The 15102-nt window shown below is 38.0% G+C and overlaps 1 protein-coding gene across 3 annotated transcripts; it reads left to right on the forward strand.

The window, feature by feature from the left end:
• Positions 1 to 204: 204 nt before the first annotated feature.
• On the forward strand, positions 205 to 8684 carry LOC113716321 (probable RNA helicase SDE3). 3 transcript variants are annotated; one of them, XM_027240607.2, is made up of 4 exons: positions 205 to 594; positions 3882 to 4788; positions 6673 to 6894; positions 7580 to 8684. In XM_027240607.2, exons 2-4 carry the CDS (start codon positions 3907 to 3909, stop codon positions 8537 to 8539), a joined length of 2064 nt encoding a protein of 687 aa, XP_027096408.1. In that variant the 5' UTR covers positions 205 to 594; positions 3882 to 3906; the 3' UTR covers positions 8540 to 8684. The 3 variants fall into 3 exon arrangements, with proteins under 3 accessions (XP_027096408.1, XP_071927513.1, XP_071927512.1); XM_072071411.1 differs by lacking the exon at positions 205 to 594 and adding an exon at positions 3224 to 3680; XM_072071412.1 differs by lacking the exons at positions 205 to 594; positions 6673 to 6894 and adding an exon at positions 3222 to 3680.
• Positions 8685 to 15102: the final 6418 nt, after the last annotated feature.

Here is a 15102-nt window from a genome sequence, read left to right on the forward strand (position 1 = left end):
TAGTTTCAGTTGAGGTCAATTAATCCCGACTATAATGAGTGCGATTCTCGATTCAAGTCCCAATACTTTTTTTTTTTTTTGTTTTTTGTCAAACAAGTCCCAATACTTAATGCTGGTGACCTTTGACATCCGATCAATTTCTTTGTGAGTAAGAAAGTAGACCGAGTTCCCATGTACGACCACTAGGCTTTCTCTGCCTTTGACATCCGATCAATTTCTTTGTGAGTAAGAAAGTAGACCGAGTTCCCATGTACGACCACTAGGCTTTCTCTACCTGCTACTGCCCACATCTCCACAAAATGTCCTTTTGCAAACCATTCTTTTTGTCACGTCGTTATCTTCACTCTTCAGTGCTGATAGTACATAGCTTTTTGGGTAAAATTCACGCTACATAGCTTCAATTCTCTCTTGGATCCCTCCACTTGAGCAGAAGCAACCAAGTTTCTGTGGTTAATCTTTTAAACATCTTTTGTTTTTCCTTTCTTTCTTTTCCCTTGGAGAAGATATGTAATATGTATAGATCTGGGCTTTACGTTTTCAACATGGTTGTAGATTTGTGATCAGAAGCGATCATCTTCACTGAGGAATCTTTAGGTGAGTTTTCAGAGTTCAGATGGTTCTTTTGCATACATTTCTCTGTGGCATAAAGCTTGTTAACTTTGATTAATGGACCTGACCTCAATTCTTTGATATTTTTATTCTAGCTAGTAGAGTCGTTTTAATGTATTCATATGCATTGAGAGATGACTATATACTATGTAAATTCTTGCATGCATGTGCAAATAATTAGTATACAAGATGTGAGTAGTCTGTCAACGTATAACGATGAAGTTTTTAGGAAGACAAATTGACAAACAAGTCATATTTTGAAGACTGGAGAGCAAGGACACAGTTTCAAAGTAGTTTTTTAAGGAGAGGGGGGGGGGGAACTATAGGCCTGCTTGACAAACAAGTTTTTGATCAAGTCTGTTTTTTACATAATTTTTAACAACTTTATTTACAGTAATTTCAAAAAAAAATTTAAAATTTTTAAATTATACAATTCAAAATATTCAAAAATTTATCCGATTCAAAAATATTTTCTACAATTTTTACAGTAAATTATAATAAAATTTTAGACAAATATCCAAAAAATTCATTTGTCAAACGAGCCGATTTGCAAGGGTAAGGATTAGAATCTAAGGGTGTGTTTGGATTGCTTGTTTCCGTCGAAAAATATTGTCATTTTCCGTGATCACATTTCTCTATCACCTTTTTCCCTCACATATATCAAATCGCTACAGTAATTTTTCCATGAAAAATGACGGAAAATGCAATCCAAACACACCCTAAATATTTTCTTGAGTTAAAAATTCTTAATGCAAATAGTAAGAATTTTATAATTCTTAGGGGAAAATTGAGACTTTTGCCTTCTTGGAGGAGGGAACATGTGGAATTGGATTCTATATTTATTTTCCTCCATAACTTGTTCATCCATTCGTACCTCAGTTATCTGGGCAGACCATCAATTATATTTATTGAGTTGGTCATCGTACATAAGATCTGTATGTAACATGTGGATATGTGTAGAAGCAGGAAGAATTGTGGTCAATCTTAAAATTACATGTTGAATGGCAAAATATTGTTCATTTAATTGCTTCTCCATATAGCTTACACTAAGGGTCTGTTTGGTTGGAAGTAAAATGTTTTCTTTGGGATTTTTCGTGGAAGTAATTTTCCATAAAAATCATTTCCCTTTCATCATTTTTAGGTGTTTGGTTAGGTTATTGAAAATATTTTCTTACTTCATTTTTCTGGTGTTTGTTTAACTTTTGAAATATTTTCATTTTTATTTCTATCTTTACTTTCTACACATTATAACTACATATTTCTTTCTATGCAAAATAAGAAAATTTATCTCATTGTTTAATTTTAAAAAATCTTGAAGAAATGTATATATGAATAAAAAATATCTCCTTAAGCAATAAACAAATTACTGGCCATTTTAGTGTTAAATATCAATTACATGCAATGCTTATTGTGACATATATCTTGCACTCTCACTGCTGAAAGTTTCTCTAGAAAAAAATGTCCCTATTATACATAATTAATTACTAGCATAGGATGAGCAGGATGAGGTTTTTTTATACTAGGGGGAGGGTTGGGTTGGGTTGGGTTGGGTGGTATGGGGGAGGGAGTGTAAGGAAGAGGTCTTGGGTTCGAGTCCTCCTGTTTACACTAAAAAAAAAAAAGAACATACTACAAGATGTTTTCGGAAAACAACTTCAGTAAGTTTGGAAAGGAAGTTGTTTTCCATAAGATGAGTGAAAATATTTTACATAGGAAAATGTTTTCAGTAACTTTTGTGTAACCAAACACGGGAAATAAAGAAAATATTTTCTTGGAAAACATTTTCATCCGAAACAAACGGACCCTAAGTATGTAGTAAAATTGCTCAACAGAAAAAGCAAAAGAAGAAAAATGTAGTAATTCTTCTTCAAAATAGTTTGTGAATTTTATTTTCCTAGGTAAATGGAGGTCCTTCTGTCTTTTTTCACTACCTAAACTGAGAGGATCCTAATCCTGTCCATGTTAACAAATATTCTGACACATTTTTTACCACATAAAGTTCAGGCATGTTTAGCTAAGTTAATTTGGGTTAATTCCGCTTTACACCCTTTAACTATACCAAAATTCTCTCTTTGATTCCTAAACTGTAAAATGAGACACTTTAGTCCATATACTATAAATTTTGTCCCATTTAATTAAAATCATTGAGGAAGCAGAACAGATTTTAGACTTAAGTGGATATACTTTAGGGACTATAATAGAAATAATTTTATATTTTAAGGACTAAAGGAGTATAAGTTATACACTTTAGGAATTAAAGTGGAACAAATTTTATAGTTTAAAGACTAAAGTGTCCCATTTTAAAGTTTAGGAACCAAAGCGAGAGTTTGGATATAGTTAAAGGGTGCAAAGTGAAATTAACCCAAGTATTTTACCAAAGTAAAAGCTATATATGCCTTGGTACTTTTGCTTTGGAGTCTAGTAATAGTGCAATACTTCCCAAATATTTAATAATCTCCACTATTTTTTTTTTTTAGATTTATAAAATTTTCCCAACTTTGAACTTTGAAGAGTTCTCTCAATCGATAACGGGAGGTCAATAAACCCCTTATCCAACCATTCTACTCTGTTACACGTTTTTTGGAATTAGTGCTCAGCATTTTCTCACCTTTACTGGTTAACAGATAGTATACATCGCACTCCTTCAGTGTAAACAACTGAATATTTGATGGATATGAATCATTCATGAATTGCCTTCAAGTAAATGAATGATTGAGATAAATGTTCAGCTAAAAATTAAAAGTACCACAATTTGTTCAGGGGGGGACAAGGATTCTTCAATTTTTGGTAGATTTGCCAAGCACACATACTTGGCTAGGCGTTGTCCGATAGTCAAACACAAAACTTGGATTGCATGTTGGGATTTAGCTTATTTGTTAGATATTGTGGCATAGATACACATATAAAAAATTTTGCATTAGGAGTTTTTTTGGCAATGTGTCCAGGGATCTGTTCCCTTCTTCCTGTGTTTGTGCATAGGGTGTGATACAAGGCTGTTATCATGTCATACTTGCAGCTTAGGGACAGAGACAATACTCTCAGATGGCGGCTTATGCTTTCTCTGTTCTACCGTAATTCCTTAATTTGGTTACATGTCTGTTCACATATTTCTTACTATTTACTTGGACTGCTTTCAGTACAGCATATGCTTCTGGTGACAAATATATGGTTTTTGGTTTGTTTTACTCTTGTTCTGATTAAGTTTATTCAACCTGGCATTTACTCTGCTCTTGTTATTTGACATACTAAATATTTGTTACATTTCTGAGCAGGATAATACTGAGATTTGGGGATAAGATGTCGTTCCTCATTGATATTTTGAAACGAATTTTGGGTATTAAAGATGAAGAAAGGGACATCAATCAACAACAGAACCTGAACCAGAGACACTATGATTTTCAGAGACCTCTAGATAGTGACTCTTTTTCACGGTCGCGCACTTCTTTGGCACAAACAACCGCTAACTCTAGAACCAATGAAGTCTACAATGCCAACAAATCAGGGTCAAACTTTAACGAACATTTGGTTCCAGGCAAGCTATCTAGAGACGAGGTTGGTAAGTCCATGACTAGCTCTACAGGTACTGGAATTGGTGATAAGAATCTGAGAGTTGTATCTCAATCTGCTTCACCTTCTTTTGTACTCTATGACAAGCAACCTTCCATTTCTGCCAAGCCTAGGGAAGTCCTGAAGAATCCAAATGAAATTACTCAGAACCGAAACGGTTTATTTTCTTCCAAAGGCACCATTCCTCAAACTTATGCCAATATTACAAGTGGGCAGAAATCGTCCTTTGGTATATCTTCAGCATCTTATAAATCGTTTCAGTCCTCCAAGCTGTCACCTTCTGAAGCTGGCACTGAGAAGCTCCACTCAACCGTCAAAACTGATTCACCATCATCTTATCCTTCGCTTGCAGACTCATGCTCTCAAAAACCCCCTCCCTTGTCAACAAAGCCAGTCCTGTCTTTGGCATCTACAAGCTCTACCAGCCCCCAGACAAAGACTAAATACATTTGGGTAGATAAGGGTGCGCCATCCACTTATGTATTTCCAGAGAACATTAGTGCTTTGATTGAGAAAGACATTGTACCAGGAGTCCTCAAAATGCCTTTGTCTATGTCAACATACATGGATTACTTTCAGGCTTTGTTGTATGCTGAGGACTGTCACCTTGAGGTAATGGAATTCGGCAGTTTTTCTACTATTTTTTGATCTAGCTGTAAATCCTGCTTCTTCCACATCCCATAAGCTTAGAGACTGAATATAGATATTCTTAAAAGATGGCTATTTAATACTTTTTCTGGTTTTGACTGTTGTTGCACTCCCTTAGGAATGAAATGCATCTCAAAGAGTAAAACTTAAATGGACTTTAAAAATGCAATGTATCCACATATACATTTTGAATGGACTCTTAAGAGCATAAATGCTTACAAGCCTTGTAAAACAGATCTGTCAATTGTAAAAAATTGAAGAAGACATTACAGTTTTTGTTAATATGGAGTTATTATGGTAAATGAACTCTTGACCTTTTAGCATGGCATGCTTGTTTTTTGGATCTCAAAGTAGGGTACAATATCGGACTTTTGTTTCTGTTTCTTGTTCTTGGATATGTTGGCAGCTGGCAACTGGCTTCATGATTAAAATTTTGATGATAATTCAGCATGAAAGTTATGCTAGAGCGCAAAATTCTGTTTCATCTGAGTTAAACTTTTTTATATAGGCCTGCTTTCTGAATGGGGTATGTTTATGTCGAATACTTCCACTTTTTACTTACCTTATAAAACAATAGAGGTGAATAGTGACTTCATTTCTGAGATCTAAGTTTATCAAAAACTGGTGATTATTTTCCTATACATGTACACAGAAGGGATATCCTGAGCATTTTCAGTATTAGACCTAATCTTGAAGAGGCCCTTCAAATATTAATTTGACCAATCTGTCCAATTTATTTGATCTGCTTCTAGCATAGTTTAGTAACATACTTGATGAAGGTGCCTTTTTACAGTTCCAGGTGCCATCATTCTCTAGTACACAACTAGACAGCATACTCGGGTTTCAACCCGTAGGTTGATTCACCTTTTAAACTTGGAGGATGAGGCTTTTGCTCTTTCAATTTTGCTTGATGTATAGAGTATTTTTCAGGCATGTAATGGACATGAAACTTTCCCGATCAACCTTGCCCAAACTTATGTTTGTTACAAGATTTTATGCTTGTAATTTTGACTGTAAGTTGAACAAACAGATAGTCAAGATCAAATCACAAGGCAAGTACAAAGCAGGATTCTTATAATGTACTACAGCAGACCAGGACACTGAAGGATTGATGGATTATTGAGAATCAATGAATATCCTATCTGCAAATCTATTCTATTCCTGTTTTAACTACTTCCAAGCTCCAAGAGAAATATTTAGTCCTCTGACATGCACACGTATCCACAATAATTTTTTTCAGATCTTCCAAAATGCTATTTATGTGTATTGCATGTTACACAATTCTTTGTGGCTTCACTCTGTTCCTGGAATTCCTCTTTCACAAGTTTTATGTCAATTTGTGCTTCAGGTGTCAATATGCCATCAATTACTCTTTTGTATGTTTTATTGTTTGTTTTTCCTGAAACCACTCAGGTGATTGGACAGTAGAGATAAAACTGCAAGCTATAGACTCCGAAGAAAGCCTATTTATGAGGAGTAACTTCATTTCTGACACATCAAGTGTCTACTAAAAATGTGACTTTGCCATTTGTGGCAGAATTTGATTCTTTCTATTCAGTAATAATCTATGAATGCTTATTCTCAAGGCATTCTCCTCAAATGTTGGTAAACAATGATCTGATGGAAAACTTTAAGAAACCTAATGCTTTATGAGTATAATGGAAGACAATTCCCATTCATACCTTGTATTTTCTTTTTGGACCTCACTGAGCAGAATCATTTGTGTTCTATTGATCAAGTAGTTGTTACATTATTGATAATCATTTTATAATTTGGGCTTGTCAAATATAGCGTGTGTTGTAAGAATTCAATTTTGCTTATACAGTATACTTTTGCATCATCTCTCAGAAATGGGATGGATTTGAGATGAAGAATGTCAATCTGGAGTTTCATGAAGCATCAATATTCACGAGAAAAGGAAAACATAACACCTTGAAGGAATCTGACCAGAAAGATGAAAAGACCTTTGTCGCATTTGAATTTGACAAGATACCTGAAAGGAGGCCATTTTTGTTATCAAGAGATTTTGTTTCCGTACAGCCTTGTGGCAGGAAAATTGAGCCATTTCAGGTTAAACTTTTAAAACTCCTCTAATGTTGTGGTGAAAATTTTGACTGCATAGGGTAAGTAATTTCTCAAAATTTCTAAATGGGAGCTTTGAGTAAGTAGCTTCTTTCTAGTTGGGGTTAGATTGAAACGAAAAAACACGTTTTAAGTATACAACTACATTTATCTACGGTGTGAGTCAATTATATATGTAAACAACCCTTGTTTAGACAAAAGTATGATCCTTCAGCAGCCTACTTGACCATTTCAGAATGCTAAATAATTTGTCATGTTTCTAAAGCAACTCCTTGACAATTTTCACAAGAACCTCAAGTGAATTCAGTAACTTCCTTCAATAGCTAAGATGCCAAAGGAAAGAGCAGTAGGGATCTTTTAATAGTTGAGGGAAGGAAATCATCTTTCATAAAGGAAAGAGACTCCAATTCAAATGAATCTTAGTGCAGTGCTAGGTATTGTATCCACCCCAGTTCTGAGACATTATACAACTCCACATCTTAGTTGTTCCTCAACCAGGTGGTGTTATGGAAATAAACTAGAAAGCTACTCGAATTTGATAATCTGAAGTTTAGATCAGGGAAAATATGTTCTGAAGTAGTACTTGGATTGAAGATCTGTTCACTTGTCTCATCAAATTGCTGATGTTCATCTGGTCATACTTTTTGCTGAAATCATGTTTACTTTGCTATAGGGTGTCATTTATCGTGTGGTGAAGAGCAACCTTGTATTAGCTGAATTTGGAGAGAGTTTTTACTCTCAGCATCGCTCGGAGTGCAAATATGATGTGAAATTTTCATTTAATAGAGTTTGTTTAAAAAGGGCTCACCAAGCAATTGCAGCTGTATCATCTGCTTTATTCAGGAACTTTCTCTTTCCTGATTTACCACCAGAAAATGTAGTTCTTTCTACACAGTATGTGGACAACAGATATCAGAAAGCTAACTTTGTTGTTCATCAAATATTGAGGCTTCAGGGTGCGCCTCCCTATCTTGTGGAGGGACCAATGTGTATTGAAAGAGATCATTTATCAAGGACTGGAGTGGTAATTGTAGAAGCAGCACTTCAGATTCTTCGCCTTGATCCATCAAAAAAGATTCTCCTGTGTGCACCTATAAACAGAACATGCGATCTGCTCATGAGAGGCCTCAAGAAAGAGATCTCGGACTCTGATATGTTTAGGGCCAATGCTGCATTCAGGGAGCTGGACGGCATTCCTGTAGATATACTACCCTCTTGTCTTTACGAGAGCCAAACAGAGTGCTTTTCTTGTCCATCGCTCGAAGAACTTGGAAAATTTAAGATAATTTTATCCACCTTCATGAGCAGTTTTAAGCTGCACAGTGAAGGAGTAAAGGTGGGACACTTCAGTCACATTTTCCTGGTTGATGCCTCATCTGCCACTGAACCTGAGACAATGGTCCCTCTGGCTAACTTTGCTAATGATAAAACCATTGTTGTAGTGACTGGTGCACCAAGAAACCATTCTGGTTGGATTCGCTCTAAAATCGCAAGGGAGAATGGACTGCTGACTTCTTACTTTGAGAGGCTCCGCAAGAGTGACCTCTACAATGAACTTGATCCAAAGGTCATAACGCAGCTGGATGACAACTCAACTGAAAGATATAGGTCTCCACTGGCTTTTGGGATATAAAGTTTACTTTGTTAGCTGCAGACCATCTGGAGTTGTATTGTATATATTATGTTACTAATGTGTGAACTTGTATTTTGTCCAAGCCATTTATAGGCTAAACTGTTTATGCTGTATGGATTTCGATAGAATGCATTGGTTTTAATAAGTCTGATGAACTGCATTTTCCTTTGGCCAGATGACAAGTGATAAATCTTTCTTCTACCAGTAAGAGGCACACAGGCTTATGTCCACCAAAGTTTGGTCAATTTGCAGAAGCAGTTGTTTCAACTTGCAAGCAAATGTTAATTTTTTGCTTTATAAATTCACTCGAACCTATTGGCTTATTATGCAGTATACATTTATGCGTAAATGGAAAAGAGCATGTGCTATGCACGTGAATAGCTAGCTTCCTAGGCAAAACAATTACAAAAGGCGTGAGTAAGCAGAAACCAGGAAGCAAGAACACAAAGGCGTGGATACCAAGAGCTGAAGGCGTGGACATTGGTTCAAGAGGTTGTCAAAAGCGTGGCCGACGAATCACGCCTTTCCTGGGGTTTCACTTGTTCTAACAGAACTTCAAGCGCGGCAACTTGTAGATGCAACTTGCAGATGCAATAAGACACGTGTTTTGCTTTTATTGGCCTAGTTAGTAATCTGTTAGGATTTGTTAGCTTTATAAGGAGGCCTCTCTGCTCAAGTAGCAGGGGGTTTTTGAAAATCATTCGTCCAGATTCATCTGAATTTGCTGAGGAGCATTTCCTCAATTTTCCCTCCCAAATCTTCCTTCAAATTCTTCCACCTTCTTAGCTAAATCCATTATCTCTGTTCTTGTAATACGTTACCAGAATTCAATTAATGAAAGCTGAAGTTCATTCGCTCACTATTTCATTGATTCATTGTTGACTGATTCCATCTCATTAAGCTTGATTTATTCTGCTTCATGCCAATTCTGGTTCCTCTAGTTTCTGGTCCATAACAGTGGTATCAGAGCTAGCTACGAGCCATTGGGAATGACTAAGAATCAGGACGAAATGAGGAAAGAAATCACTGAGCTAGGGAGTGTAGTTAGAGCTTTTGCTAACAGAAGTGATGGACTAGACCAGGCTGTCAGGATCATGGAGCACAGGCAGGAGAGCACTGAGAAGGCTCTCAAAAATCTGGACCAGAAATACGAAGGCATGATGAGCATGATGGCACAAATGCTGGCCAAATTGAACAATAAGGGAAAGGATACAGAAGGCAGCAGCTCAGAGCTGGACTCAGGTCATCAGGAAGGAGGCAGGAGGAAAGAGGTGCAGAAAGGAGTTTTAGATAGATCTGAGCTCAAGGAAAATAGGACATTCACTAGGCTGCCCAAGGTGGACCTGCCACCATTCGCAGGGGAGAATCCCAGGGAGTGGATCAGAAAAGCCAACAAGTACTTCAAAATCAATGAAGTAGAGGAGGAAATGAGGTCTGAGGTTGCAGAACTCTATTTCAGAGATAAGGCAGATATCCGGTTCCATGGTGTATTCAGTAGAAGGGAGGATATTCCTTGGGAAGAACTCTGCAATGCTCTCTGTGAGAGATTTGGAGATGGCTCCCCTAAGGAAGCCATAGAGGAGAACCAACATAAGACATCAGCAAGGGACTATCAAGAAGAAAAAGCTATAAACCAAGTGTTTGATAGATTGGCTCACAACGATTGTGTTATCTCTCAAGGGCTTAGCTATGAATTGATTATAGGAGAGCTAGCTTGGCAACAAGGCTCTATAGACAAGGAAATATTTAACTCTGCTTCACCGCTCCATTGTCCCAGAAATTGGTCTTCGGTCAGCCGCGAGGTAAAGCAAAAGTTCACTGAGGTGAAAATCAATTGGAATCAGTTATCCTGTAGTGGTTATCGGTTTGGAAACTGTTCTTCATATCTAAAATCTATGTTAGCATCTAAACTTGTGAAAATGGATAATGATGAGCAAAAGCATGATGTTGCTGTCAATATTGTTCCTTCGCAACAAAATAGACCACTTGATGACTTGATATTTGATCCTGGAGGCGGTACTAAAATAGCAATGAACAAAGACTGTAATGACTCTAAAATTGGTGCAGTTTCGATGCAAGGTATATTTTACATTGCAATAGTTGAACACCTTGTTTGCTTGATCAAAGGGTTGCCTAAATTAAGTAAGGACTGCAATCCTAATGTTGCTGTGAATGAGTACTGCTCTCTGTCTTCATTTTGGATAGTGAAAAACACTGCACTTGGGGTGAAAAAAGATGCAAATGCATTCATTTTCGTGTTCAACCCCGGTGAGGTTATCTTGCTTGAAAACTTCAGCAATGAACAATTGAAATATGTACAGGAGTGCAGCTTCAAATTGCTTGAAAGAAGATGTCCACAGAAAGGAGAAGTAGAGAAGTGTACAACAGTTATCTATGGTGTCCGTATTTCCATTTGGCAACTTTCTACTCTTGCTATATGTGGTCACAAAAGTAAAATTGTGATTATGCAGGTTGGGGAAAGTGAACTTCTTAATGAGATATCTTCCCAATCTTTGTTATGGTGTAGTCAAATTGACTTTAGTAAGGATAATAGCACATTGGTTTACGGCATATTACCAGCAATAGTGTTTCAAGATAGGGATATCATACAGGTACATGCACCAGTAAAAGCTATATCAGTACTTGCTAATTTCTTGGAATTAAAAGAGGGAACAAATAGGTACTTTGGTCTGCAATTTCTGGCTGGCTTGGCCTGTAATGGCTACATAGGAATTCTCCTATCTGTTTCAAATCCAGGAGTAACAGCAGGACTTCTAACCTTGCTTGGTTGTGTTGATGCTAACCTGCAAGACCATTTGAAGGCAGTAGAGAAATCCCTTGGTTTGCATTATCCGGATCAAGCTGCTCTTGAAAGATTATTTATGGTTGGTGGTGCTACTTCTAGAATTTCAGCTCTTGTTGCTCAGCTAAAACTAATTCCAGGGCCTGACTTTGGGAGTGATGGGCAATTTAAAACTTTAAAGGTGGGAAACATTTTGGAGCCACAAGGCCTGGCTGACCACCAACCTTATCAAACTCAGAAGAATCAGCAAGCTTTGCTATTTCCTTATACTACTTGCTTGCTGCGAATTGCCAAATATCAATCTGAAGACTTTGTTTGGAAGCCTGGAACTTTGTTCGACATCCTTGAGGACAAGGATTGTTGCGAGGGGGAGGTATTGTGATGGAGTAGAGAAGCTATCTAAAGATGGAAGCAAGACTTAGGCAGCAGGAACAAAGAACGCGTGAATGTCAGAAGTAGAAAGGCGCGATCACTGGGCAAAACAATTACAAAAGGCGTGAGTAAGCAGAAACCAGGAAGCAAGAACACAAAGGCGTGGATACCAAGAGCTGAAGGCGTGGACATTGGTTCAAGAGGTTGTCAAAAGCGTGGCCGACGAATCACGCCTTTCCTGGGGTTTCAGTTGTTCTAACAGAACTTCAAGCGCGGCAACTTGTAGATGCAACTTGCAGATGCAATAAGACACGTGTTTTGCTTTTATTGGCCTAGTTAGTAATCTGTTAGGATTTGTTAGCTTTATAAGGAGGCCTCTCTGCTCAAGTAGCAGGGGGTTTTTGAAAATCATTCGTCCAGATTCATCTGAATTTGCTGAGGAGCATTTCCTCAATTTTCCCTCCCAAATCTTCCTTCAAATTCTTCCACCTTCTTAGCTAAATCCATTATCTCTGTTCTTGTAATACGTTACCAGAATTCAATTAATGAAAGCTGAAGTTCATTCGCTCACTATTTCATTGATTCATTGTTGACTGATTCCATCTCATTAAGCTTGATTTATTCTGCTTCATGCCAATTCTGGTTCCTCTAGTTTCTGGTCCATAACAGTGGTATCAGAGCTAGCTACGAGCCATTGGGAATGACTAAGAATCAGGACGAAATGAGGAAAGAAATCACTGAGCTAGGGAGTGTAGTTAGAGCTTTTGCTAACAGAAGTGATGGACTAGACCAGGCTGTCAGGATCATGGAGCACAGGCAGGAGAGCACTGAGAAGGCTCTCAAAAATCTGGACCAGAAATACGAAAGCATGATGAGCATGATGGCACAAATGCTGGCCAAATTGAACAATAAGGGAAAGGATATAGAAGGCAGCAGCTCAGAGCTGGACTCAGGTCATCAGGAAGGAGGCAGGAGGAAAGAGGTGCAGAAAGGAGTTTTAGATAGATCTGAGCTCAAGGAAAATAGGACATTCACTAGGCTGCCCAAGGTGGACCTGCCACCATTCGCAGGGGAGAATCCCAGGGAGTGGATCAGAAAAGCCAACAAGTACTTCAAAATCAATGAAATAGAGGAGGAAATGAGGTCTGAGGTTGCAGAACTCTATTTCAGAGATAAGGCAGATATCCGGTTCCATGGTGTATTCAGTAGAAGGGAGGATATTCCTTGGGAAGAACTCTGCAATGCTCTCTGTGAGAGATTTGGAGATGGCTCCCCTAAGGAAGCCATAGAGGAGAACCAACATAAGACATCAGCAAGGGACTATCAAGAAGAAAAAGCTATAAACCAAGTGTTTGATAGATTGGCTCACAACGATTGTGTTATCTCTCAAGGGCTTAGCTATGAATTGATTATAGGAGAGCTAGCTTGGCAACAAGGCTCTATAGACAAGGAAATATTTAACTCTGCTTCACCGCTCCATTGTCCCAGAAATTGGTCTTCGGTCAGCCGCGAGGTAAAGCAAAAGTTCACTGAGGTGAAAATCAATTGGAATCAGTTATCCTGTAGTGGTTATCGGTTTGGAAACTGTTCTTCATATCTAAAATCTATGTTAGCATCTAAACTTGTGAAAATGGATAATGATGAGCAAAAGCATGATGTTGCTGTCAATATTGTTCCTTCGCAACAAAATAGACCACTTGATGACTTGATATTTGATCCTGGAGGCGGTACTAAAATAGCAATGAACAAAGACTGTAATGACTCTAAAATTGGTGCAGTTTCGATGCAAGGTATATTTTACATTGCAATAGTTGAACACCTTGTTTGCTTGATCAAAGGGTTGCCTAAATTAAGTAAGGACTGCAATCCTAATGTTGCTGTGAATGAGTACTGCTCTCTGTCTTCATTTTGGATAGTGAAAAACACTGCACTTGGGGTGAAAAAAGATGCAAATGCATTCATTTTCGTGTTCAACCCCGGTGAGGTTATCTTGCTTGAAAACTTCAGCAATGAACAATTGAAATATGTACAGGAGTGCAGCTTCAAATTGCTTGAAAGAAGATGTCCACAGAAAGGAGAAGTAGAGAAGTGTACAACAGTTATCTATGGTGTCCGTATTTCCATTTGGCAACTTTCTACTCTTGCTATATGTGGTCACAAAAGTAAAATTGTGATTATGCAGGTTGGGGAAAGTGAACTTCTTAATGAGATATCTTCCCAATCTTTGTTATGGTGTAGTCAAATTGACTTTAGTAAGGATAATAGCACATTGGTTTACGGCATATTACCAGCAATAGTGTTTCAAGATAGGGATATCATACAGGTACATGCACCAGTAAAAGCTATATCAGTACTTGCTAATTTCTTGGAATTAAAAGAGGGAACAAATAGGTACTTTGGTCTGCAATTTCTGGCTGGCTTGGCCTGTAATGGCTACATAGGAATTCTCCTATCTGTTTCAAATCCAGGAGTAACAGCAGGACTTCTAACCTTGCTTGGTTGTGTTGATGCTAACCTGCAAGACCATTTGAAGGCAGTAGAGAAATCCCTTGGTTTGCATTATCCGGATCAAGCTGCTCTTGAAAGATTATTTATGGTTGGTGGTGCTACTTCTAGAATTTCAGCTCTTGTTGCTCAGCTAAAACTAATTCCAGGGCCTGACTTTGGGAGTGATGGGCAATTTAAAACTTTAAAGGTGGGAAACATTTTGGAGCCACAAGGCCTGGCTGACCACCAACCTTATCAAACTCAGAAGAATCAGCAAGCTTTGCTATTTCCTTATACTACTTGCTTGCTGCGAATTGCCAAATATCAATCTGAAGACTTTGTTTGGAAGCCTGGAACTTTGTTCGACATCCTTGAGGACAAGGATTGTTGCGAGGGGGAGGTATTGTGATGGAGTAGAGAAGCTATCTAAAGATGGAAGCAAGACTTAGGCAGCAGGAACAAAGAACGCGTGAATGTCAGAAGTAGAAAGGCGCGATCACTGGGCAAAACAATTACAAAAGGCGTGAGTAAGCAGAAACCAGGAAGCAAGAACACAAAGGCGTGGATACCAAGAGCTGAAGGCGTGGACATTGGTTCAAGAGGTTGTCAAAAGCGTGGCCGACGAATCACGCCTTTCCTGGGGTTTCAGTTGTTCTAACAGAACTTCAAGCGCGGCAACTTGTAGATGCAACTTGCAGATGCAATAAGACACGTGTTTTGCTTTTATTGGCCTAGTTAGTAATCTGTTAGGATTTGTTAGCTTTATAAGGAGGCCTCTCTGCTCAAGTAGCAGGGGGTTTTTGAAAATCATTCGTCCAGATTCATCTGAATTTGCTGAGGAGCATTTCCTCAATTTTCCCTCCCAAATCTTCCTTCAAATTCTTCCACCTTCTTAGCTAAA

The sequence above is a fragment of the Coffea arabica genome, chromosome 11c (genome assembly GCF_036785885.1).
Source record: "Coffea arabica cultivar ET-39 chromosome 11c, Coffea Arabica ET-39 HiFi, whole genome shotgun sequence".
Taxonomy (NCBI): Eukaryota; Viridiplantae; Streptophyta; class Magnoliopsida; order Gentianales; family Rubiaceae; genus Coffea; species Coffea arabica.

Bases quoted from the DNA above. Each gene is read 5' to 3' on its own strand.
- LOC113716321 (XM_072071411.1), top strand. From the start codon at position 3,652: ATGGCGGCTTATGCTTTCTCTGTTCTACC. The intron at 3,681-3,881 runs GTAATTCCTTAA...ATTTCTGAGCAG, and splicing joins TATGCTTTCTCTGTTCTACC to GATAATACTGAGATTTGGGG. The intron at 4,789-6,672 runs GTAATGGAATTC...ATCATCTCTCAG, and splicing joins CTGAGGACTGTCACCTTGAG to AAATGGGATGGATTTGAGAT.